General features: G+C 44.0%; 1 protein-coding gene across 3 annotated transcripts in view; it reads left to right on the top strand.

Annotated features, from left to right (window-relative positions):
* The window catches only part of RSPH3 (radial spoke head 3), a 53,398-nt gene that overhangs the window by 8,989 nt on the left and 19,026 nt on the right, over positions 1–25,383 (top strand). For all 3 annotated transcript variants that reach the window (XM_073575900.1, XM_073575902.1, XM_073575901.1), the window contains exons 2-9: positions 242–405; positions 668–755; positions 17,334–17,475; positions 18,635–18,780; positions 19,258–19,461; positions 19,551–19,713; positions 21,197–21,283; positions 23,446–23,530. In XM_073575900.1, coding sequence (XP_073432001.1) covers positions 293–405; positions 668–755; positions 17,334–17,475; positions 18,635–18,780; positions 19,258–19,461; positions 19,551–19,713; positions 21,197–21,283; positions 23,446–23,516 — 1,014 coding nt within the window. In that variant the 5' untranslated portion in view covers positions 242–292 and the 3' untranslated portion in view covers positions 23,517–23,530. The remainder of the gene's footprint in view (positions 1–241; positions 406–667; positions 756–17,333; positions 17,476–18,634; positions 18,781–19,257; positions 19,462–19,550; positions 19,714–21,196; positions 21,284–23,445; positions 23,531–25,383) is intronic.

Below are 25,383 nucleotides of genomic sequence, written 5' to 3' on the forward strand. Positions count from 1 at the left end.
GCGTTCCGCCGTCCCTAACAGTTCCTTACATGAGATATTTAACATTTCCTTTAAGTAAGTAGAAGGCCCTTTAATTTCCTTTTAGCTACTCTCCCTCTAAACTTGAAAGTCTAATGCTGAACCAAACATGTAGGTGTTTACATACTGGATATAAGGAAGATGGTCAGAGACAGATGAATTGATACTTTAGTGTGTTGATTGTGCTGACAAGTGTCCTCTGCTTCTTTCTTCTTTTCGGCAGCACCAGCATCGTATTCTCTAAGCCAATAAAGGGAAGACGCAAACTGCAGCCATGACGTCTGTGTTACCAAGCCAGAAGGAAATGGGAAACGGGACATATACTTTCTCCAGTCAACCCAGAGTTGTTCAGAACCGCAGGAAGTACAGAGAAACACAGCCACTCATGTATGTAGAATATCAATTTATCTATACAGTCTGTACTTATTCCAAGGTGCGTTGTGCGTTGAAGGGAATGAGAAATTGCAATTGCTGGAAATTTTCCATGGTAGCACGTCGATGCATGTTAAAGGGGTTTACTAATCTCTATATCAGACCTTTAATTGCAATAGGATTAATTATTTAATAATGCGTCATGGAGGACACGAAAAAGAACTTCCCCCAAACCCTGGTATTTCACATTCTGGTTAGTAATATATATTTTTTATAGGGCTGAAGAGACCTACAATTATGGAAATATTATGTATGACCCAAGAGTGGTTCGCGGCAGTACTTATGCCCAACACATATTACCTTTGGTAAGTTGGACACACGGGACTTTCTCTGCACTTGTGCAATGTGTTCTGCCTGATTATTATCACTTGCTTTAATAACCATAATTAGTACAATCGAAGGAAGAATGAAATTAGGATTGAAGCAATTATGAGCTCTAGTATTAGCATTTTGAGTAGTGATGAGCGAGTATGCTCGTTGCTTGGGTTTTTCCGCGCATGCACGAGTGATCTCCGTGTATTTTGGCGTGCTCGGAGATTTAGTGTTTGACGACGCAGCTGCATGATTTGCGGCTGCTAGACAGGCTGAATACATGTGGCGATTGCCTGTTTGTTAGGAACTCCACACATGCATTCAGGCTTTCGTGCAGCTGCGTTGACAAACACAAAATCTCCGAGCACTTGCAAATACTCGGAAATTACTCGCATGTTCGGAAAAACCCGAGCAACGAGTATACTCGCTCATCACTAATTATGAGCCTGTCACGGGGCAGTAGGGAAAAACAGGAGACATGGAACCTGGGCCCCTGAACTGCCCCTCAGGCTAAGGAGGTGCCCTGATTTTCCTTAACTTGGGGGTACAGTTGATGGTAGTGAAGCCCAAGTCCCCGACCTGTCCCTATCTCTTGTTAAGCCCTGAGCTAAACCCCTAACACCCTCCCCAGGAGGTGAGACAGGGAATAAATTGAACGGAAACCAAAGGAAAGATAAAACAGACACAACGGGGTTAAAGCAACCAAAACCAAAAACTTAGCTTTATCTGCTGCCAGTGCTCCAAGCAGAGTAAGGCACCCTATCACCATCCAGCAGCAACACCACTGCTCCAGATAAGCTGAACCCCCTCTGCACCAGGTAGTTTCAGTCTTCACCAAGGTTGGTTAACAAATGACCAGTATTACCAACAGTGATCAGCAGCACCAGGTGGCCTTATAAAGGGAAGTGGGAGTAGTCACTACCTGCTGACTAACTAAACATGTAGTAACACCAGTAACACCAGCGGCCACCTGGGGGGGGGGATCCCAGCAGCCGACCAACTACAAATGTAGTCACACCAGCGGCCACCGGGGGCTAAAACCCATATTAACCCCCGAGGGCCAGAAAGGAAAAAGGATTATATAAGAGAGTCCAGACTCTGACACAGATCCAAAAATGGATCGTGACAGTGTCCTAGAGATTCCCTAATCTACCTTATAATACAGGCACGTTTTATCAAGAACGGTGTTGTTCACGCTGGTCTCGATGAGGTTTCATATGCTCCTGATTCTTTAAGAAGAAGTGCACGCCTCTTAGTAAATCATGTGCATCTGAAAAGTGTTGTGTGTCTCCGTATGCTTTGCCAGAAATCTTACTCTAGTCAGGGATCTGTTATGATGAGTCACCGAAGGAGGAAAAAACAAAATGCCAGCTAAGTCCAGAAAAACCAGAGAGGTTGGCAGCTATCGGATTGCAGACCCCTGAACCTATCCACAACAACTAGCAGTAGCCGTGGGGGGTTCCTACGGTGCCCTAGACCCCTCGATCACAGCCGGAGAACTATATAGCCTAAAGACAGAAAGGGGAAAAACTAAACTGCCCCAGAGCAGACCCCAAAGCAATAGGCAGCCCCCAACATATAATGACGGTGAAGCAAGATGAAAACACTAACACAGATAGAAAGATAGGTTGAGCAAATGATGGGGCCAAAGCTAACTACATAGAACAGGATAGGAAAGCTGCTGTCTGCCATCCGCAAAAACCCTATCAAAATGAGCCAACCGACTGATAGGAAAAACAGGCCCTGAAGTCGCTAGGCTTCAAAAGACTATATCAGCACTCAGGTATATTCTGAAGACAGAGCAAAATATCAACAGATCAGAGACAAAAATGGAGTTGAGCTCACCCCTGGCCGGGGATGGCAGAACTCCCAAAAAACAAGGCAAAACAAAAACAAAACTGAACAGTACAAAGAAGAGCAGAAAAACTTAGCTTTGAGATGCAGGAATCAGACTGGTCTCCAAGAATCCAGCAGGAAAATCACCAGCCAGGAAGAAGGGCGTCGGCAGCCTTATATCCAGTCCTCAATTCCAGCCACCCAGTCATCATCTAGCTGCCCAGGTGTTTGGTAATCAGTCTCACTACCTTCACCAGAGGAGGGAGTTCATCAGACCTCAATGGTGAAGGGAAAAATGAACTCACAACAGTACCTCCCCCTTGAGGAGGGGTCACCGAACCCTCATCCATGCCACCAGGGCGATCCGGGTGAGCCCGATGAAAGGCACGCACCAATCTTTCGGCATGAATATCAGAGACAGAGACCCAGGAATTATCCTCCTGACCATAACCCTTCCACTTAACCAAATACTGGAGTCTCCGTCTAGCCAGACGGGAATCCAGTATCTTCTCTACCTCTTATTCCATGTTACCTTCAACCAATATAGGGTCAGGAGGTGCCACCACAGGAACTACTTGTTCAACAAACCTCTTCAACAAGGACTTATGAAACACATTATGAATTTTAAATGTGACACGAAGAGCCAACCGAAAAGAGACCGGATTAATAATCTCCAAAATCTTGTAAGGTCCAATAAATCTAGGCTTAAACTTAGGAGAAGCCACCTTCATAGCGATATTTTTTTATGACAACCAAACCATATCACCCACCTTAAACTAGGGACCAACGGTCCTACGCCGGTTGGAAAACCGCTGGGCCTTTTCCTGGGAGAGAGACAACTTATCCACTACTTGGTCCCAGATCTGGTGCATTCTCTCCACCACAGTGTCAACACCTGGGCAGGCAGAAGGCTCCACCTGCCCTGAAGAAAATCGAGGGTGAAAACCAAAGTTACAAAAAAAAGGTGACATCATAGTGGCAGAACTAGCTCTATTATTTAAAGCAAATTCGGCCAAGGGCAAAAATGAAACCCAATCATCCTGATCGGCAGAAATAAAACATCTCAAATACGACTCCAAAGTCTGGTTTGTTCTCTCCGTCTGCCCATTGGTCTGAGGGTGAAACGCAGAGGAGAAGGACAACTGAATTCCCAGCTTGGAACAGAAAGTCCTCCAAAATCTAGACACAAACTGAACTCCTCTGTCAGATACAATGTTCTCAGGAATCCCGTGCAAGCGAACCAACTGTTGCAAAAACAAGGGCACCAACTCAGAGGAAGATGGCAACTTAGGGAGTGGTACAAGATGGACCATCTTAGAGAATCTATCACAAATCACCCAAATAACAGTCATTCTCTGAGAGACAGGCATATCAGAGATAAAATCCATTGAAATATGGGTCCATGGCCTCCTGGGCATCGGCAAAGGCATCAACAAGCCACTAGAGCGAGAACAAGGTTTAGACCGGGAGCAAGTCCCACAGGACTGCACAAAATTCCTGACATCATGAGACAAGGAGGGCCACCAAAAAGACCGACTCACCAGATCTCTAGTACCAAAAATACCTGGATGACCAGCCAATGCAGAGCAATGAACTTCAGACATCACTCTCTTCCTCCACTGGTCAGGAACATACAACTTTCCACTGGGACAACGCTCAGGTTTGTCCTCCTGAAACTCTTCCAGAGCACGTCTCAAATCGGGCGAGATGGCAGAAAGAACTACCCCCTCGCCTAAGATGGTAGCAGGCTTAGTCACAACAGGAGAATCAGCAAGGAAACTCCTAGAGAGGGCGTCTGCCTTGACATTCTTAGTACCCGGAAGAAAAGAGACCACAAAATCAAAACGTGTGAAAAACAAGGCCCACCTAGCCTGTCTAGGATTCAAGCGCTTGGCCGACTGCAGGTAAACCAAATTCTTGTGGTCAGTAAGGACCACGACTTGGTGTTTGGCTCCCTCCAACCAATGTCTCCACTCCTCAAATGCCCATTTCATGGCCAACAGTTCCCGATTCCCCACATCATAGTTACGTTCGGATGGAGAGAACTTTCGGGAAAAGAAAGCACAAGGATTCATTTTAGATGTCACAGGATCTTTTTGGGACAACACCGCTCCTGCACCAATCTCAGAAGCGTCCACCTCCACCTGAAACGGGAGTGAGATATCAGGTTGCCGCAAAACCGGAGCAGAAGTGAATCTTCGCTTCAGCTCCTGAAAGGAAGAAACAGCCTCCGGAGACCAATTCAGCACATCAGCACCCTTCCTAGTCAAATCCGTCAATGGCTTGGCAATACCAGAAAAATTAGCTATAAATTTCCGCTAAAAATTAGCAAAACCCAAAAACTTCTGGAGGGCCTTCAAAGAAGTGGGCAGAACCCAATCATAAATGGCTTGTACCTTGGCCGGGTCCATTTCAATAGTTGACGGAGACAAAATAAATCCCAAAAATGAAATCCTCTGTACCCCAAAAAGGCATTTCGATCCCTTGACATACAGGGAATTCTCCCTCAAAATCCGGAACACAGTCCGAACATGTTTCACATGAGAGTCCCAATTCTTGGAGAAGATCAAAATATCATCCAGATAGATAATCAAAAATTTATCCACAAAGTCTCTGAATATATCGTTCATGAAGCACTGGAAGACAGAAGGGGCATTAGTGAGCCCAAAAGGCATCACCAGGTACTCAAAATGTCCCTCCGGAGTATTAAACGCCGTCTTCCATTCATCCCCATGCTTAATGCGAATAAGATTATACGCCCCCCTGAGGTCAAGCTTGGTAAACCAGCAAGCACCTTTAACTCTGGAGAATAGATCAGAAATCAGGGGTAACGGATACTGATATTTAACAGTAATTTTGTTGAGGGCACGATAGTCAATACCAGGCCTTAATGAACCATCCTTTTCAGCCACGAAAAAAAACCCAGCACCTAAGGGTGAAGAGGATTGTCTAATATGACCCTTCTCCAATGCCTCCTTAATATAGGATCGCATAGCCTCGTGCTCGGGTACAGATAAATTGAAAAGCCGACCCTTGGGGAATTTACACCCCGGGTTCAGCTCAATTGCACAGTCATAACTCCTATGAGGAGGCAAAGACGCAGACTAATTCTCACTAAATACATCATAAAAGTCAGCCAAATAGTCAGGAACATCATGCGACTGGGGAGAGGTGGAGAAAACAGGAGCATCACTAAGGGCACACCGACAACCCCAACTCACCGCAGACAAAGATTTCCAATCCAGAACTGGATTATGGATTTGCAACCAGGGAAACCCCAGAACAATGGTATCATGCAAATTATGCAACACCAAAAATCTGCAATTTTCTTGATGGTCTGGGGCGACCCGCATTACCACCTGGGTCCAAAACTGAGGTTTATTCTTCGCCAAAGGAGTAGCATCAATACCCCTCAAAGGGATAGGCGTCCGCAGAGGTGTCATAGGAAATCCACAACGTTTAGGAAAATCCAAGTCCATCAGGTTCAGAGCTGCTCCTGAATCCACAAAAGCCTTGGCGGAAAATGTGGACAGGGAGCAGATCAGAGTAATTGCCAGAAGAAACTTAGGATGAACACCACCCACAGAAAACGTGTGTGCACAACATTTCTCTCGTTTAGGGCAGACAGAAATAATATGCGAGGCATCTCCACAAAAGAAACACAGCTTATTACGCCTTCTGAACTCCTGACGTTGCGCCCTAGACAAAACTCTATCACATTGCATAGGTTCAGACATTTGTTCAACAGGTGGCAACATCTCTCGTGTAGTTTTGCGTTCACGTAAACGCCGATCCACCTGAATGGCTAATGACATAGAATCGTCAAGACCAGAGGGAACACGAAATCCCACCATAGTATCTTTTACAGTTTCTGACAAACCCTTCCGAAAGAGGGCTGCCAAGGCACCATCATTCCAGGTAGTAAGGACCGCCCACTTTCGGAATTTTTGACAGTACAACTCTGCCGAATCCCGACCCTGGCTTAATGCCAACAGGGTCTTTTCAGCCTGATCAGTAGCATTAGGTTCATCATACAACAACCCCAAGGCTTGAAAAAATGCGTTCACATTATTCAGAATAGGATCATCAGGTTTCAAAGAAAACGCCCAATCCTGGGGATCGCCGCGCAGCAAAGAGATGACAATTTTAACCTGCTGCGCGGAGTTCCCCGACGAGTTAGGCTTCAAGGCAAAAAATAATTTACAATTATTCTTGAAATTCAAGAATTTAGACCGATCCCCCAAAAATACATCAGGAGTAGGAATCTTTGGTTCAGCAGCATGTGAATGAGCAAGATAGGCGGAAATTCCCCGCACTTCAGCAGCGAGCTGCTCCACATGATCAGATAATTGCTTCATCTCCATTGAGAGAAAAATTCCCCCTACAGCCTCAGAGATATAGAGGAAAAAATATGCACACAAAAAAAAAAAAAAAAAAAATTCTGACACTTTTTTTTTTTTTAACAATTCTCTCCTGCTATTGAGTACCCTAGGATCTGCGGTATGGCTGGTGATTCTGTTATGATGAGTCACCAAAGGAGGAAAAAACAAAATGCCAGCTAAGTCCAGAAAAACCAGAGAGGTTGGCAGCTATCGGATTGCAGACCCCTGAACCTATCCACAACAACTAGCAGTAGCCGTGGGGGGTTCCTACGGTGCCCTAGACCCCTCGATCACAGCCGGAGAACTATATAGCCTAAAGACAGAAAGGGGAAAAACTAAACTGCCCCAGAGCAGACCCCAAAGCAATAGGCAGCCCCCAACATATAATGACGGTGAAGCAAGATGAAAACACTAACACAGATAGAAAGATAGGTTGAGCAAATGATGGGGCCCAAGCTAACTACATAGGACAGGATAGGAAAGCTGCTGTCTGCCATCCGCAAAAACCCTATCAAAATGAGCCAACCGACTGATAGGAAAAACAGGCCCTGAAGTCGCTAGGCTTCAAAAGACTATATCAGCACTCAGGTATATTCTGAAGACAGAGCAAAATATCAACAGATCAGAGACAAAAATGGAATTCAGCTCACCCCTGGCCGGGGATGGCAGAACTCCCAAAAAACAAGGCAAAACAAAAACAAAACTGAAGTGTACAAAGCAGAGCAGAAAAACTTAGCTTTGAGATGCAGGAATTAGACTGGTCTCCAAGAATCCAGCAGGAAAATCACCAGCCAGGAAGAAGGGCGTCGGCAGCCTTATATCCAGTCCTCAATTCCAGCCACCCAGTCATCATCTAGCTGCCCAGGTGTTTGGTAATCAGCCTCACTACCTTCCTTCACCAGAGGAGGGAGTTCATCAGACCTCAATGGTGAAGGGAAAAATGAACTCACAACAGGGATCAGTTATACGAGCTGTGGCGTCACTGGCGATTTGGGCGAAACTGAACTGAAAACGCCAAAACTCACAAAAGTATTGCACAGTTCATCGTTGTGCAAATATTTTGCAACTTTTCAAAGCTATTTATGTCAGAATTCTGGGACAATTGCTTTGATAAATAGGGGTCACAGTGCAAGAACAGTCTATCTCAATGCTAACACTATTTTTATGATTAGAAGCAACCAAATAATTTAAGTATTAGCCAGTCCAGAACTAGGCCATTTTTTTCTCATTCCTGACCAGGCATATTTTAGTTTTTTTCCTTCCTACACTTTTAATAGCTCTAATAAATTTATAGTCAATACATTTTTACCTTTTTTGTGATACATGGAGCTTAATGTTAATGTATTTTTTTTTTTTTTTTGTTGTTGCTGATATAGGGGGCAAATGTAAAGAAAAATAGAAATTATTTGTCTATACGTATTTTTTTGCATTTTTTTTTTTAAGGCCACAAAGGACCCCTGGAAAACACTTTAAATTGCCTTCCCGATTTTCGTATAAATTATTTTTATATATTGGACATATTTTTTATATTCTTATTCTTGCTGATTTCCCCTCTATCTGGGGCTGGTGTATTGGGCAGGGAAATTTAGTGTCCTGCCTGCATAGTAGAACTGACTGGGTGTCTTAGGACCCAATAGCTTCTGTTCGCTTCCCATAATCACTGGGTCCAGAGGGGGAAGCACTGTCAGTGCTTTTTATACTGTAGGCACAGCACTTGTTCAGCACTGTATTTACAGCAATTAGGAAGGCATAGTTTATAACAAGCCTTACCCTCCCTATGGGAAGTCTGACTGTCTCTGACAACCAGCCTCCCATTACAGCAGCTGCAAGGATTTTGTGCAAGCAGAATACTTTTAAGGTTTATGGGCTGCCTGGAAAACTGATTATCAAACTTTGACGACTTTATTTTTTCTTTAACTTATATGCATGTATTTTGAGATAAAAATTATTTTTGCTATTGGAATTCATTAAAAAGTTTGCATCGCTTGCCTTATAGTCTCTGGATTGCACTGTCTGTTGCTAGTTGCAGAAATAAGTAACTGAGAATCCTTCAGCGAGCTCATTATGACGGTCTGACGTAAGAGTTTATAATGGTTTTGCATCTCTCATTTTCTGAGCTCCTCTCAACTGATTTATGACCACAGACCACACGAAAGAGGAATGAACAATGAAACAAAGAGCTTGAAAAGATGTCATGATTCGACTGGCGAGTGACATGGGACTAGGGGGCACCTTTCCTGGCCCTAACACTAGGGGGCGCCCTAGCTCGCCCTGTTCCCCGGGATACTTCAGATGGCGAAGATGCCAGGGCCTCCGCCCTTACCCTTTCTCCAACAACAGCCCTACATCTGTCCCCTTCCCCCACCCGAAGAAGAGAGGCACTACTGTGTACTGGAGTACACCAACCCAACAGACGGGGACAAAGACAAGGGTACAAAGAAGACTCCACACACACAAAATATACACTCACATATAACAGAGGTATTCACCAGGGTGTGTAGGGAGGGGGAAGAAAGTAAGACGGGAAAGGATGAGGAATTTCCCAGCATACAAACCAAGCAACAGTTGCAAATAAACTCCTCCAGCTCTCCAAACACCAGCTTCTCCCACTCCAGATCTACAGTCATATGGAAAAGTTTGGGCACCCCTATTAATGTTAACCTTTTTTCTTTATAACAATTTTGTTTTTTGCAACAGCTATTTCAGTTTCATATATCTAATAACTGATGGACTCAATTATATTTCTGGATTCAAATGAGGTTTATTGTACTAACAGAAAATGTGCAATCTGCATTTTAACAAGATTTGACCGGTGCAAAAGTATGGGCACCTCAACATAAAAGTGACATTAATATTTCCTAGTTCCTCCTTTAGCAAAAATAACAGCCTCTAGTCGCTTCCTGTAGCTATTAATGAGTTCCTGGATCCTGGATGAAGGTATTTGTGACCATTCCTGTTTACAAAACCATTCCAGTTCAGTTAAGTTTGATGGTCGCCGAGCATGGACAGCCCGCTTCAAATCATCCCACAGATGTTCAATGATATTCAGGTCTGGGGACTGGGATGGCCATTGTAATTGTTCCTCTGCATGAATGCCTGAGTAGATTTGGAGCGGTGTTTTGGATCATTGTCTTGCTGAAATATCCATCCCCTGCGTAACTTCAACTTCGTCACTGATTCTTGCACATTATTGTCAAGAATCTGCTGATACAGAGTTGAATCCATGCGACCCTCAACTTTAACAAGATTCCCGGTGCCGGCATTGGCCACACAGCCCCAAAGCATGATGGAACCTCCACCAAATTTTACTGTGGGTAGCAAGTGTTTTTCTTGGAATGCTGTGTTTTTTAGCCTTCATGCATAACGCCTTTTTGTATGACCATACAACTCAATCTTTGTTTCATCAGTCCACAGGACCTTCTTCCAAAATGTAACTGGCTTGTCCAAATGTGCTTTTGCATACGTCAGGCGACTCTGTTTGTGGCGTGCTTGCAGAAACGGCTTCTTTCGCATCACTCTCCCATACAGCTTCTCCTTGTGCAAAGTGCGCTGTATTGCTGACCGATGCACAGTGACACCATCTGCAGCAAGATGATGCTGCAGGTCTTTGGAGGTGGTCTGTGGATTGTCCTTGACTGTTCTCACCATTCTTCTTCTCTGCCTTTCTGATATTTTTCTTGGCCTGCCACTTCTGGGCTTAACAAGAACTGTACCTGTGTTCTTCCATTTCCTTACTATGTTCCTCACAGTGGAAACTGACAGGTTAAATCCCTGAGACAACTTTTTGTATCCTTCCCCTGAAAAGCTATGTTGAATAATCTTTGTTTTCCTCTTCGCCACGACAGCACCCACTGAGAGAGGGGATCCGCCCCCGGAACAGGAAACCTACAGAGAGATAAATGGGGCGGTTCCCCTCGCTCCCTCAGTTTGGTTTCCTGTTCCTGGAAAGGAACCCGCAGAAGAGGATACCTGGTCTGGTAGCCGCCTGCGTGCATAATATGAGCAGCAGGGGCCCCAGAACTGGAAGCAGCGTCGGGCGGAGAGGCGATTTTTTTTCCCCCCCCAGAGCTGGTAATGCAGGTGAGGCCGGAGGTAAGAAAGGTGCCAAGGCTCACTGAAGGGACGGGGCGTATACCCCCCCCCCAGGAAGGGGCGAGAAGCGCATTACATATGCTATGAGGGCATATCCGGGATGGCGGGGCGAGCGCATTACAGATGCCATGAGGCTATATCCAGGATGGTGGCCGTGCGTCCCCCCTGGAGAAAGCAGAGAGGCCTGAGCGCTGTGCCAGGCAGCGCTACGGGAGATCATACCTGCGGCAAGGGGTGCGGCGGGGTGCGTGGGGATCACTGTCCGGCGGCCGCTGCATAAGCACTTCCAGCGGCGCTCCCAGGCAGAGGCGACCCGGAAGTGGTAGGACAACTTCCGGGGTCAACACAGGAGGCGGCGATCGCGGGGAAACGCCCGCGCATGCGCAGATGGGGCAAAAAAAATAAATAAAAAAATAGGGGAGCATCAATAAGAAAAACCTATAAAAAGAAGCCACGAGCATAGCGCCAGTGCGCAGTCATGTCATCCATAGATGACCCAGCTTCGCTCCCATTAAATCAGCCAGTGGAATCCCCACATGGCAGCAGACAAAGCCGTACTACAAGGAGAAGTAGTAGCACCAGAAGAAGTGGCAGCTCCAGGAAGGAATCTAGCGGACCTTCCAGACAAGACGAGCCCTTAGAGAAAAAACGTAAAGAGAAGAAACCGTCCCACGCCTCGCCTAAGCCTGAGTCGCGGACCCCGCAGCCGGTAGTTTACTGACGAAACTCACGGGTGAGTGTTTTTAGTCAGAATAAATAACTGATGTCCGTTTTTTCTGGTCCACATCCCCCTTTTTTAGGCCAAAAGAACGGAGAAGGCGAAAAATAGAGAGTGTGCCTTATGTTCTCAGCCCCTCCCAGACGGCCACCCTAAAAGATTGTCAGTCGTGTATTGAGGAGGCCTTACAGGACGAATCCTCGCGGAAGAAGGAGGATATCCGAGCGATAATTAGAGAAGAGCTACGGGCCTTAGGCAGCTCCAGTAGTCTGGGAGGTCACTCCTCCGTGAGAGAAATAGGTTCACCAAGAGGGGGAGCTTCGCCGGCGTCAAACTCGCTGTCAGAAACCGGGGATCTAGACTCTGATAGATCCCAGGAATACCCTTCCTCAGAGGTTGAGGAGCAGATGTGCTTCCCTACAGATAGCGTCAGTAACTTGGTTAAGTCGGTCCGGAATACCATGGGGCTACCAGAGAGTAGGGACCCCAAGACTCCGCAAGACATAATGTTTGCAGGCATTTCCCGTAAAAAGGTCCGAGTATTCCCAGTGGTCCCAGCTATAAAAGAGCTAGTAAAAAGGGAGTGGGAGAAACAGGGGCAGAGAACCTTCCTCCCCTTAACGTCAAAGCGTAAATATCCTTTTGACGACGAGGAATTGACGGCTTGGTCGAGAGCCCCCAAGGTGGATGCGGCCGTGGCCTCTACCTCTCGTAGATCCTCCCTGCCGGTGGAGGATTCAGGAACGTTGGCTGACTCATTGGATCGTAAGACCGATACACTCCTTAAACGATCCTGGGAAGCATGTGCGGCAGCTTTTAAGCCCGCAATAGCAGCCACGTGCACGGCAAGGTCAATGTTGGTGTGGCTGAATGACCTGGAGGACAATATTAAGAATGGAGTGGCCAGGAGTAAACTCCTGTCCTCTATGCCCCTCATTAAAGGAGCAGCTGCCTTCCTCTCCGATTCCTCAGCGGACTCTCTCCGTTTATCCGCTAGAGCAGCAGGACTAACCAATGCAGGCCGGCGGGCCTTATGGTTGAAGGGGTGGAAAGGAGACACGCAAACAAAAACTAAACTGTGTGCTATACCCTGCCAGGGTAAGTACTTATTTGGTACGGAACTGGACGAGATCTTAACAAAAGCGGGGGAGAGAAAGAAAGGTTTTCCTAACCCGTATATTCCCTTTAATCAGAGGGCCTACAGAAAACCGCCGTTTGGCAAAAAGAAAGACTTTAAACCCCAGGATCGCTGGGGAAATAAGGACCCCAAACAAAGGGGCAATCTATTCGGAAAACGTCCCTTCAGAGGAGACAGGTTCCGCTAATACCAGTACACCGGTAGGTGGCAGACTACTGAAATTCAGCCACCAATGGGGGAAGGTAACATCAAACCCATTGGCCATTGATATCGTCTCATCGGGCCTAAAACTAGAATTCGTTGGGCATCCACCGAACCTCTTCCTATTGACTTCCATGAAATCCCAGATACAGCAGGAAGCACTAGAGATGGAGATTGCAGTACTGCTAACTAAACAGGTCCTGATAGAGGTCCCAGGGGACGAAAGAGGAATGGGCTTTTATTCTCCTCTATTTTTAATCCCAAAACCAGATGGCTCTTTCAGGACTATAATAAATTTAAAGAAGCTTAATACCTTCTTGAGGCTGAGGCCATTTAAGATGGAGTCAATAAATTCTGCAATAAAACTCTTGTTTCCCAGGTGTTATATGGCAGTCTTGGACCTAAAGGATGCCTATTACCATCTCCCCATATTCCGAGAGCACCAGAAGTTCCTGCGGGTAGCGGTCTGGTTCAAGGGTCGGATTCAGCATTTCCAGTTTGCGGCAATGCCATTCAGGCTATCCATGGCTCCTCGGGTATTTACCAAATTGATGCTGGAGGTGATGTCGTATGTAAGACTGAATGACACCCTAGTGATCCCTTACTTGGACGACCTACTCGTAGTGGGGAATTCTGTTTCTCAGTGCGAAACAAGAATGGCTAAGATTATCTCATCCTTACAAACACTGGGCTGGCTAATTAACTGGGAGAAGTCCAGGCTAGAACCGGTGACCTGTCAGAGGTTCCTAGGCCTGCAAGTAGATTCCGTAAGCTAAAAATGCTTTCTACCAGACGCTAAAGCGGTGGCTATAATCAATAAGATACAAAATACTATAGGAAGACCCGTAATATCATTGAGACAGGGTATGTCCTTGTTGGGATCCCTGATATCGTGCATCCCAGCGGTGCAATGGGCTCAGTTCCACTCCAGAAAGCTACAATGGGCTATTCTGCAGGAAACAGATAGACTGCAGGGACGGTTGGAAGGGAAGATGTCCCTATCGCTGGAAGTGGTTAATTCCCTAAAGTGGTGGTTGAATCCTACCAATTTGTCAAAAGGAGTGCAATGGTGGGTAACTCCCTCCAAGGTGCTCACCACGGATGCTAGCCCCTTAGGTTGGGGGGCCCACCTGGAGGAGCACATGATGCAAGGCCGGTGGCGTAAACATGAAATAGAAACCTCCTCTAATGTAAAGGAACTAAAAGCAATTTACTATGCGATGTCTCAATTTCTCCCGCAGTTAAGAGGAACCCATGTAAGGGTCCAGACAGACAATACCACCGCAGTGGCCTATATAAACCGACAAGGAGGTACGCGATCGGGACCGTTGATGTCTATCGCGGAAAAGATCCTGGAGGTAGCCGAGGTACATCTTCACTCCTTGTCGGCGCTCCACATAAGAGGAGTGGACAACTCTCAAGCAGACTATCTCAGTCGCCAGGTACGATATCAGGGTGAGTGGGTCCTCAGCAGGCACGTCTTCGAGACGATAGCGTCAGAATGGGGCAGACCAGAGATAGACCTGTTCGCGACCAGAGCCAACAGACGCGTAAGAAGGTTTGCTTCGCTCTACAGGTCAGACAACCCAGACATTCTAGATGCCCTCCAAGCACCCTGGACATTCCAGCTAGCCTATGCCTTCCCTCCAATGGTTCTCCTGCCAACAGTAGTCAGGAAAATAAGACAAGAGAGGGCGAGGGTCATCTTGATAGCCCCGTTTTGGCCCAAAAGGCCGTGGTTTTCATGGCTAAGAGCCATGTCAATAACCGACCCGTGGATCCTGCTGCTGCACCAGGATCTTCTCTCGCAGGGACCCTGCTACCATCCACAGGTCAAAGCACTACACCTAGCGGCCTGGAATTTGAAAGGGAACTATTAAAGCAGAAAGGCTTTTCGAAAAACCTGATTAATACCCTGCTACAAAGTAGAAAAGAATCTACAACAAGGATATACGCCAAGGTGTGGAGGAAATTCCTGACCTTTCACCCAGCAGGGCTAGCCGGTGAACCACCCATTACGGCCATCTCAGTAAATACTTTTAACGTCCATATATCGGCCTTAGGAGCCCTATTTAACTATAACGTGGCAGCAAATAGATGGGTGACCCATTTTGTTTCTGCCTGTCAACGATCAGAACCGGTGCATATTCCTCGGCTTCCGGCATGGGACCTTACTCTGGTCTTGGATGCCTTTACTCAGGCCCCGTTTGAACCCATAGATTCAGCATCAGTGAAGTGCCTCTCATTGAAAACTGCTACACTAGTGGCTTTAGTATCAGCTAGAAGAGTAGGTGATCTTCATGCTCTATCAATAGACCCTCCGTTCTTGTCAATAACACGAGACAGACTAATTTTGAAGACAGATCCGTCCTACCTTCCCAAACGGGTAACTAAATTTCATAGGTCTCAGGAGATATGCCTACCTTCCTTCTACGAAAACCCGTCAAACCAGGACGAGGTGAAATATCACACCTTAGATGTGAGGAGAGCTGTACTAGCCTACCTTGATAGGACCAGTCCCTGGAGGCAGAGTAGGTCTCTTTTTGTCTCCTTCCAGGGCAACAGAAAGAGGTCTGGAGTTACAACAGGCACATTATCCAGGTGGATTAGAGATGCGATCACAATGGCATATTTGGCTAAAGGAGAAGAACCTCCGCTGGAGATTAAGGCGCACTCTACTTGAGCCATATCATCCTCCTGGGCCGAGAGGGCAAACGTCCCAATTGAGCAAATATGTAAGGCTGCAACCTGGTCTTCTCCATCTACCTTTTATAGTCACTATAGACTAGATTTATCCTCTACCGAGGATTTGTCTTTCGGTAGATCAGTCCTTAACACGGTGTGCCCTCCCAAGTGATTATCTCTGGAAATCTCTCGGTGGGTGCTGTCGTGGCGAAGAGGAAAAACCGGATTACTTACCGGTAATACTCTTTTGTAGAGTCCAGGACAGCACCCGCTCACTTCCCTCCCGTAAAACTTTTTTCACATGGGTCTCCTTGGTGGCGGAGATTGTAATTAAAATTTTATACGTGGTTAAACTTAGCAAACTTAAACGATGTAAGGGTAAGATAGATGAATCGCCCAAACAAATTGACTAAAACATGTATGGCGGTTCCTCCGTTGTTCTCGGTAACACAAACTGAGGGAGCCCGCCCCATTTATCTCTCTGTAGGTTTCCTGTTCCGGGGGCGGATCCCCTCTCTCAGTGGGTGCTGTCGTGGACTCTACAAAAGAGTATTACCGGTAAGTAATCCGGTTTTTCAGATCATTTGAGAGTTGATTTGAGGAGCCCATGATGCCACTCTTCATAGGAGAATCAAATAGGAGAACTACTTGCAAGTGGCCACCTTAAATACCTTTTCTCATGATTTGACACACCTGGCTATGAAGTTCAAAGCTCAATGAGGTTACAAAACCAATTTAGTGCTTCAGGAAGTCAGTAAAAAGTAGTTAGGAGTGTTCAAATCAAGAAAATGATAAGGGTGCCCATACTTTTGCACTGGTCAAATTTTGTTTAAATGCAGATTGCACATTTTCTGTTAGTACAATAAACCTCATTTGAATCCAGAAATATAACGGAGTCCATCAGTTATTAGATATATGAAACTGAAATAGCTGTTGCAAAAACCAAAATTGTTATAAAGAAAAAAGGTTAACATTAATAGGGGTGCCCAAACTTTAATATATGACTGTATGTAGCAAATACTAACTCAGACAAGGACCTGGTAAACAGGCCTAGCTTTTATAGGGGAGAGGAATGGCTAACCGAGCACAGCGGAATGCCGGAATCTCCCACATGGCCGATTAACCCATGTTCTGCTGAAAGAAATAAGCATGTTTCATACTTTCATATACTGGAGAAGTGCTTCTTCTCAGTGGAGGAGCAGGAGCCAACAGACGCTGCGATCTTCTGGCTCCGCTCTGTTGCGGTAACTCTGTGACAAAAGACCAGTGGTCCAACATTTTTAATGAAACCCATTTGAAAGATTATTTTTATTCCCAAACACATGCATTTGAGTAAAATAAATATGTTCCCAAATGTGAGTAATCTCTAACTGTGCAGTGGCTGTCATGACAGTATACTGTGCTCTCTGAGTTGTCTGCACAACATTCTGGTCTGATTGTAGAGAATAATGCATACACACTTTTTATTGGAAAAAGTGCATCTTATAGTCTGAAAATTACTATAGCTTTTTTCATTTAGTTGGCGCAGCCAGATCCAGTAGAGATTCAGAGGATTCAGGAAGCGCGCAGGAGAGCACTTGCAAAAAGACGTGCAAAAGAAATACTAAGGTCTAGGTCACCAGAACCTGTGGAAGGCCGGAAACACATTGATGTGCAGACTGGTGAGAAGGACAATGTGACTTGTACTATAAAATGCTATTATGGCTATCCTCAGTTGTGATTTTCCTTGTGACTGACATGAATTGGGTCATTGTGGCATTTCGGCATATCTGAAGCATCATCCATGAATAGAACAGCCCACACTGGTTAGAATCAAATGGTCCTTCTCCATTCTTGAGGATATGCTTGGTGTCTGTGACATAGTTTGCTGAAAGTTTCATAAATCTAACTGGTGACACAAGGCTGGATAAATCTAGTGATTTACAAAGAGTTTGTGAACCCTTCAGAATTTTGCAGATATCTGCATTCTAAAAGTAGATAAAGAGAACCAAAGCTAACAATTGAGTCAATATAAAGAACAGTGGCTTCTTGCAATCCTGTCATTCACAGCATTGTTGATATGTGTCCTCCTGATGGTGATCTCATTAACATTGGCTAATGCAAGAGAGGCCTTTAGTTGCTTAGAAGTTACATTGGGATCCTTTGTGATGTTGCGGACTATTTTATGCTTTGCACTTGGAGTGATCTTTTGTTGATCGACACCTCCTGGGGAGGATTTTAATGGTCTTGAATTTCCTCCATTTCTCCAGTGTCAATCTTTGCTGTGGATCGGTGGAGTACAAATCTTTTACTAAGGTCCTTCTTTATTTGTGCTGTGAAATAATTCCACAAACATGTACTGTGAATGTCAGAATTTGATAGATACCGGATCATCAAGTAAAATAGGTCGCTCACTCACACCCGATTGTCAACCCATTGATTGAAAACACCCGACGTCAAATCTTATTGTCAAATTATCTTCTAATCCTAATGGTTCACATACTTTTTCCACTCACAGACTTGATATTGAATTATTTTCTTAAAAAAAAATGACAAATGACAAAGCCAAATAAGTTTGACTCATTTGTTTGATTTATCTACTATTATTATTTGAAAATCTGTTGCATTTTTAGGTCAAATTTATGGAAAAATATAATGAAGGGTTCACAAACAATCACACACCACGGTTTGTGGGTTAATTGTTTAAAACTTGGGTTGGGTAAAGCAGGCATGGCAGATAGATGACGTGTTATTTCTGTACCATATGCATTGTAAAGTGCTGTGGAATATGTTGGTTTTATAGAAATAAAAATTCTTCTTATTATATGGTCTTTGTTTCAGAGCTTTACTTAGAAGAGCTCAGTGACCGCGTCGAGGAAAAGGATATGGAATGCCAGACAGATGCGTTCCTGGACAGACCTCCGACGCCCCTCTTCATCCCAGCTAAGACTGGTGCTGATGTTGCAACTCAGATCCTGGAAGGAGAAGTACATATCTATAACCAGTTTAGTTTTCTAAACAAACAATGTATTCTAAACCAGTAGAGACGCTTTCTAAGCTTTCTATTATTCTTTTAGACTGTATTATTTCAGTTGCAGATAATTTAGCAAGTTACACCTTAGCTCCCTCTTTTGTTATTGCAGCATCCCATTCCTAAGCCCCCTGCTGCCCATAACCCCATTCTATAAACAGTATATGGCAGCTGCTGATACGTCTATAGCGCTGAAGGTGGTGGTGGCCACGTGATGTCCCTTAAGGCGTTCAGCGTGTGCACATGGATTTCCGAAAGCAGCCAATGCTGTTTTGTACATTTTTATTATTTCTGTTGATTTTTGGTGACCATTATCAACCTGCATGGTGCTTTGTGCTGGAAATGGGGTGCTGTACTGTTCCCAATGTAGACTTTTATAGCATTTTAATAGGCCAGCTGATCAGTGGAGATCCCACTCCCATTATTCTTTCAGCTTTTTGACTTTGATCTGGAAGTAAAGCCGATATTGGAGGTGTTGATTGGAAAGACAATTGAGCAGGCTCTTCTGGAAGTGATGGAAGAAGAAGAACTGGCAAACTTAAGGGCACAGCAATGTGCCTTTGAGGAACTGCGTAATGCTGAGCTTGCTGAAGCACAGCGGCTTGAAGAACAAGAAAGACGGCATCGAGAGGAAAAGGTAACCTCCTAAAAGTTTCATTTAAGGCTCATTAAGATCAATGTCTGCGACTCAAGAAATCTACAGTGTGTCATTCCTTCTCTTTTCAGGAACGGAGAAAACGGCAACAGAGAGAAATGCTACTGAAAGAAAAGGAGACGGCAGAGAAAGTGGCAGCTCGCGCCTTTGCCCAGCAATACCTGGCTGATCTGATTCCTTCTGTATTCAGCAGCTTAAGGGACAATGGATATTTCTATGATCCTGTGGAAAGAGGTTAGTCAGTGTTAAACTATGCATTGCATTTTTATTATATTGTAGCAGTTGCTTTTCAGGTTTTTTTCAACCCACCTGAAAAAGCGCTAAATAAACCCTAAAAAGGTTGAACATATGCACTGCAATGTAAAAATGACTTGCTGTGCATATTATGTTCAGTCTTTTCAGCTTTTATTTATTTATTTATTTTTTTTAACTTCGCCAGACTTTCAGTGCCATATAGTGGTTAAAAGAAGTGACTTGACCATTCTTGCAAAAAAAAGACCAAAGAGATGCAAAAATAACTTAAGGAAAAAACACCAGCGTTTTCTTTGAAGTGTCTTATCCTTGAAAAACTCTGCATTTAGCAGGTGTCTAGAAGATGTCATTTTCCCATACCCTTAGGCCGGGATCACACATGCAAGAAATACGGCCGAGTCTCGCATGTTAATACCCAGCACTGCTGCCGGCACTCAGGAGCGGAGCGTGCAGCCGCATAGCAATACATGGAGTCACACGCTCTGCTCCTGAGTGCCGGCGGCAGTGCTGGGTATTAACATGCGAGACTCGACTGTATTTCTCGCATGTGTGATCCCAGCCTTAAGGTGACCTCAATTTTCTTATAGAAGACTATTTTTTTATTAATTAAAACCATTGTTAACATATTTGTGGCAAAATGTGGTCCATTGACTTACTTGTGCATTCATTGTACAGTAGGGCCCCCCTATACAAAATAGAATTATTAAAGCCACATATATAAAATTCAGCCAATCAGCGGATGTGTATGGGGGGAAATAATGATCATGTGGTTGAATTTAATCACCCAATCCTTCTGATCTCCCTGTAGATAAGCTGCCACCTCTCCACTGAAAACACTTGAACTCTCCACTGACTCTGAGTTGCGTGTTCACATATATGGGGGAGTCTGGAGAGATAACATAATTACATAATTTTTATTGACTGTATAGTGTTAGTCATTAGTAACTTTTTAAATCTACGCATTTATCTTTAATCATATAATAATGTGTAGTTGGCATTTGCTTCTTCCATCCATGTTTGCTTTCTTAGGGTATGTGCACATGACGTCTTTTTTCACACGGATTCTGGCTGAAACCCTCCTGAAAAAGCGCCCCGAGATCACTGCAAGCAAACGAATATAATAAACCACAATGTAAAAACTATATAAATGTTCATTCATTTGTTACTTCTTTTAACCTCTTCTGTGTTCGTAAACCATAGAGTTTTTAAAGAAGTAGCACACTCGTACTGCAGGCGGCTTCCACTGGGAAGTGGCTCGCTAAATATAATTGAAATAGAAAAAAGACGTAACAACTATGGTAAAAGCGGCATACTTCAGATAAAAGACCGCCATCCTTTTCCTTAACGGCTTTGCCTAGCAAAACCTTGGCGGGTTTGCCGGTGCCATAAATGTGTCATGAGCACATCTCCTTATTGTGCATTTTTCTAAAGTTTTCCACTTACCAAAGTATTTATATGTTAACAGATGTTGAGACGGGATTCATGCCATGGCTAATGGGTGAGGTGACGAAGGCACTAGAGAGGAATGAACTGGGCAGGACGGTGCTTGACAGTAAGTTATGTGTTGTAGCAAATATTTCGAGACAAAAGTTACGTAAAAGTATCCTTAAAGGCTTCTTCAGACGTCCGTACAAATCTGTCCAATCATGGACCGCAATGCACGGACTGGTCATTGCTCTTCTTACCCGAGCATCACATCTTCATTGTGACATTCGGGTCGGGTGACCTGCGGTCAGTCCATGCATTGCGGTCCTTGTTAGGACCAATTTTCACCAATTAAAGGAATTGAAGGGAATGTGGATGTAATACACTACCGTTCAAACGTTTGGGGTTACCCAGACAATTTTGTGTTTTCCATGAAAACTCATACTTTTATTAATCAAATGAGTTGCCAAATGAATTTAACATCTAGTCCAGACATTTACAAGGTTCAAAAAAAAGATTATTTGAAATAATAATTTTCTCCTTCAAACTTTGCTTTCGTCAAAGAATGCTCCCTTTGCAGCAATTACAGCATTGCAGACCTTTGGCATTCTAGCAGTTAATTTGCTGAGGTAATCTGGAGAAATTTCACCCCTTGCTTCCAGAAGCCCTTCGCACAAGTTAGTTTGGCTTGATGGGCACTTTTTGCGTACCATACGGTCAAGCTGCTCCCACAACAGCTCAATGGGGTTGAGATCTGGTGACTGCGTTGACCACTCCATTAAAGATAGAATGCCAGCTGCCTGCTTCTTCCCCAAATAGTTCTTGCATAATTTGGAGGTGTGCTTTGGGTCATTGTCCTGTTGTAGGATGAAATTGGCTCCAATCAAGCGCTGTCCACAGGGTATGGCATCGCATTGCAAAATGGAATGATAAACTTCCTTATTCAAAATCCCTTTTACCTTGTTGAAATCTCCCACTTTACCAGCACCAAAGCAACCCCAGACCATCACATTACCTCCACCATGCTTGACAGATGGCGTCAGGCACTTGTCCAGCATCTTTTCAGTTGTTCTGCGTCTCACAAATGTTCTTCTGTGTGATCCAAACACCTCAAACTTAGATTCGTCTGTCCATAACACTTTTTTCCAATCTCCCTCTGTCCAATGTCTGTGTTCTTTTGCCCATATTAATCTTTTCCTTTTATTAGCCTGTCTCAGATATGGCTTTTTGTTTGCCACTTTGCCCTGAAGGCCAGAACTGTAGATGTTGACACTGGCGTTTTGTGTGTACTATTTAATGAAGCTGCCAGTTGAGGACCTGTGAGGCATCAATTTCTCAAACTACAGACTCTAGTGTACTTGTCTTGTTGCTCAGTTGTGCAGTGGGGCCTTCCACTTCTCTTCCTACTCTGGTTAGAGCCTGTTTGTGCTCTCCTCTGAAGGGAGTAGTACACACCGTTGTAGGACAGCTTCGGTTTCTTGGCAATTTCTCACATGGAATAGCCTTCATTTCTAAGAACAAGAATAGACTGTCGAGTTTCACATGAAAGTTCTTTTTTTCTGGCCATTTTGAGAGCTTAATGGAACCAACATATGTAATGCTCCAGATTCTCAACTAGCTCAAAGGAAGGTCTAACATACCTGCACAGGGGTTTTCAAGGGTATTCTAACCATTCATTAGCCTTATTTCACACCTAGCAAACACAAAGTACCATAAGAACACTGGAGTGATGGTTGTTGGAAATGGGCCTCCTCTATACAGCTATGAAGATATTGCATTACAAACCAGACATTTGCAGCTAGAATAGTCATTTACCACATTAACAATGTATAGAGTGTATTTCTGAATCATTTAATGTTAGCCTCCTTGGAAAAAACTGTGCTTTTCTTTCAAAAATAAGGAAATTTCGAAGTGACCCTAAACTTTTGAACGGTAGTGTATAGTGTGAAGTTCTTTGCTCGACACCCCCTGTACAAAGTGTTATGAATAATAACCCTAGTGGTAGTGAAATCTGATAAGTTTCAAAATAGTTTAGTATCTTTTGCACTGCTCCCACTTTTCAATTCATCTACATACTAAAGATCTTGTATGGCAGTTTGAATTTCAATACCCTTATATATTTTCTAAAAATCTACTTTATTAGCTGAATTTAGCTATCAAGAAGTACATTATTTTGCATTTTAAACATCTACTCTAATAATAATTGCTTATTACAGTAAAATCCCAATGCAAGGAAAATTTAGTTTTTGTATTTTTGTTATTAATTCATTTTCTTTTCATTACTTTTAGTATTAATTCGTGAAGTAGTGGAAAAGCGGATTGATGATTACAGCAAGTTGGAGGAGAGTGATCTGACCTGAAGAGACACCTAAAGGTATACACTTGCTGAGATGCAACATAGAATACATACAGTATATCAACCTTAACTTAGTTCATCTTTTTACTTATACTGTGTTTTTTTGTATGTTTTTAATCCATTGCATGAAAATCGATAAATGTTAATGTAAAAGTATTGACACCCCTGTAATTCTGTCAGATAATACTCAGTTTCTTCCTGAAAATGATTGCAAACACAAATTCTTTGGTATTATCTTAATTTAATTTGTCTTAAATGAAAAAACACAAAAGAGAATGAAGCAAAAAGCAAAACATTGATCATTTCACACAAAACTCCAAAAATGGGCCAGACAAAAGTATTGGCACCCTCAGCCTAATGCTTGGTTGCACAACCTTTAGCCAAAATAACTGCGACCAACCGCTTCCGGTAACCATCAATGAGTTTCTTACAATGCTCTGCTGGAATTTTAGACCATTCTTCTTTGGCAAACTGCTCCAGGTCCCTGATATTTGAAGGGTGCCTTCTCCAAATTGCCATTTTTAGATCTCTCCACAGGTGTTCTATGGGATTCAGGTCTGGACTCATTGCTGGCCACCCCTAGAAGTCTCCAGTGCTTTCTCTCAAACCATTTTCTAGTGCTTTTTGAAGTGTGTTTTGGGTCATTGTCCTGCTGGAAGATCCATGACCTCTGAGGGAGACCCAGCTTTCTCACACTGGGCCCTACATTATGCTGCAAAATTTGTTGGTAGTCTTCAGACTTCATAATGCCATGCACACGGTCAAGCAGTCCAGTGCCAGAGGCAGCAAAGCAACCCCAAAACATCAGGGAACCTCCGCCATGTTTGACTGTAGGGACTGTGTTCTCTTCTTTGAATGCCTCTTTTTTCTCCTGTAAACTCTATGTTGATGCCTTTGCCCAAAAAGCTCTACTTTTGTCTCATCTGACCAGAGAACATTCTTCCAAAATGTTTTAGGCTTTTTCAGGTAAGTTTTGGCAAACTCCAGCCTGGCTTTTTTATGTCTCGGGGTAAGAAGTGGGGTCTTCCTGGATCTCCTACCATACAGTCCCTTTTCATTCAGACGCCGACGGATAGTACGGGTTGACACTGTTAAACCCTCGGACTGCAGGGCAGCTTGAACTTGTTTGGATGTTAGTTGAGGTTCTTTATCCAACATCCGCACAATCTTGCGTTGAAATCTCTTGTCAATTTTTCTTTTCTGCCCACATCTAGGGAGGTTAGCCACAGTGCCATGGGCTTTAAACTTCTTGATGACACTGCTCACGGTAGACACAGGAACATTCAGGTCTTTGGAGATGGACTTGTAGCCTTGAGATTGCTCATGCTTCCTCACAATTTGGTTTCTCAAGTCCTCAGACAGTTCTTTGGTCTTCTTTCTTTTCTCCATGCTCAATGTGGTACACACAAGGACACAGGACAGAGGTTGAGTCAACTTTAATCCATGTCAACTGGCTGCAAGTGTGATTTAGTTATTGCCAACACCTGTTAGGCGCCACAGGTAAGTTACAAGTGCTGTTAGTTACACAAATTAGAGAAGCATCACATGATTTTTCGAATAGTGCCAATACTTTTGTCCACCCTCTTTTTTATGTTTAGTGTGGAATTATATCCAATTTGGCTTTAGGACAATTCTTTTTGTGTTTTTTCATTTAAGACAAATTAATTGAAGATAATAATACCAAAGAATTTGTGTTTGCAATCATTTTCAGGAAGAAACTGAGCATTATCTGACAGAATTGCAGGGGTGTCAATACTTTTGGCCACAACTGTACAAAGATAGGAAATATTCAATGACCTCATCCCTCATAAACCACAGTTATGCTTCTTGGGCCTTCTGGATGAAATTACGTATATGGCCTCGTAATGGCC

This window comes from Dendrobates tinctorius, unplaced genomic scaffold (assembly GCF_039654945.1).
Source record: "Dendrobates tinctorius isolate UK_male_01 unplaced genomic scaffold, ASM3965494v1 ptg000046l, whole genome shotgun sequence".
Classification (NCBI taxonomy): domain Eukaryota; kingdom Metazoa; phylum Chordata; class Amphibia; order Anura; family Dendrobatidae; genus Dendrobates; species Dendrobates tinctorius.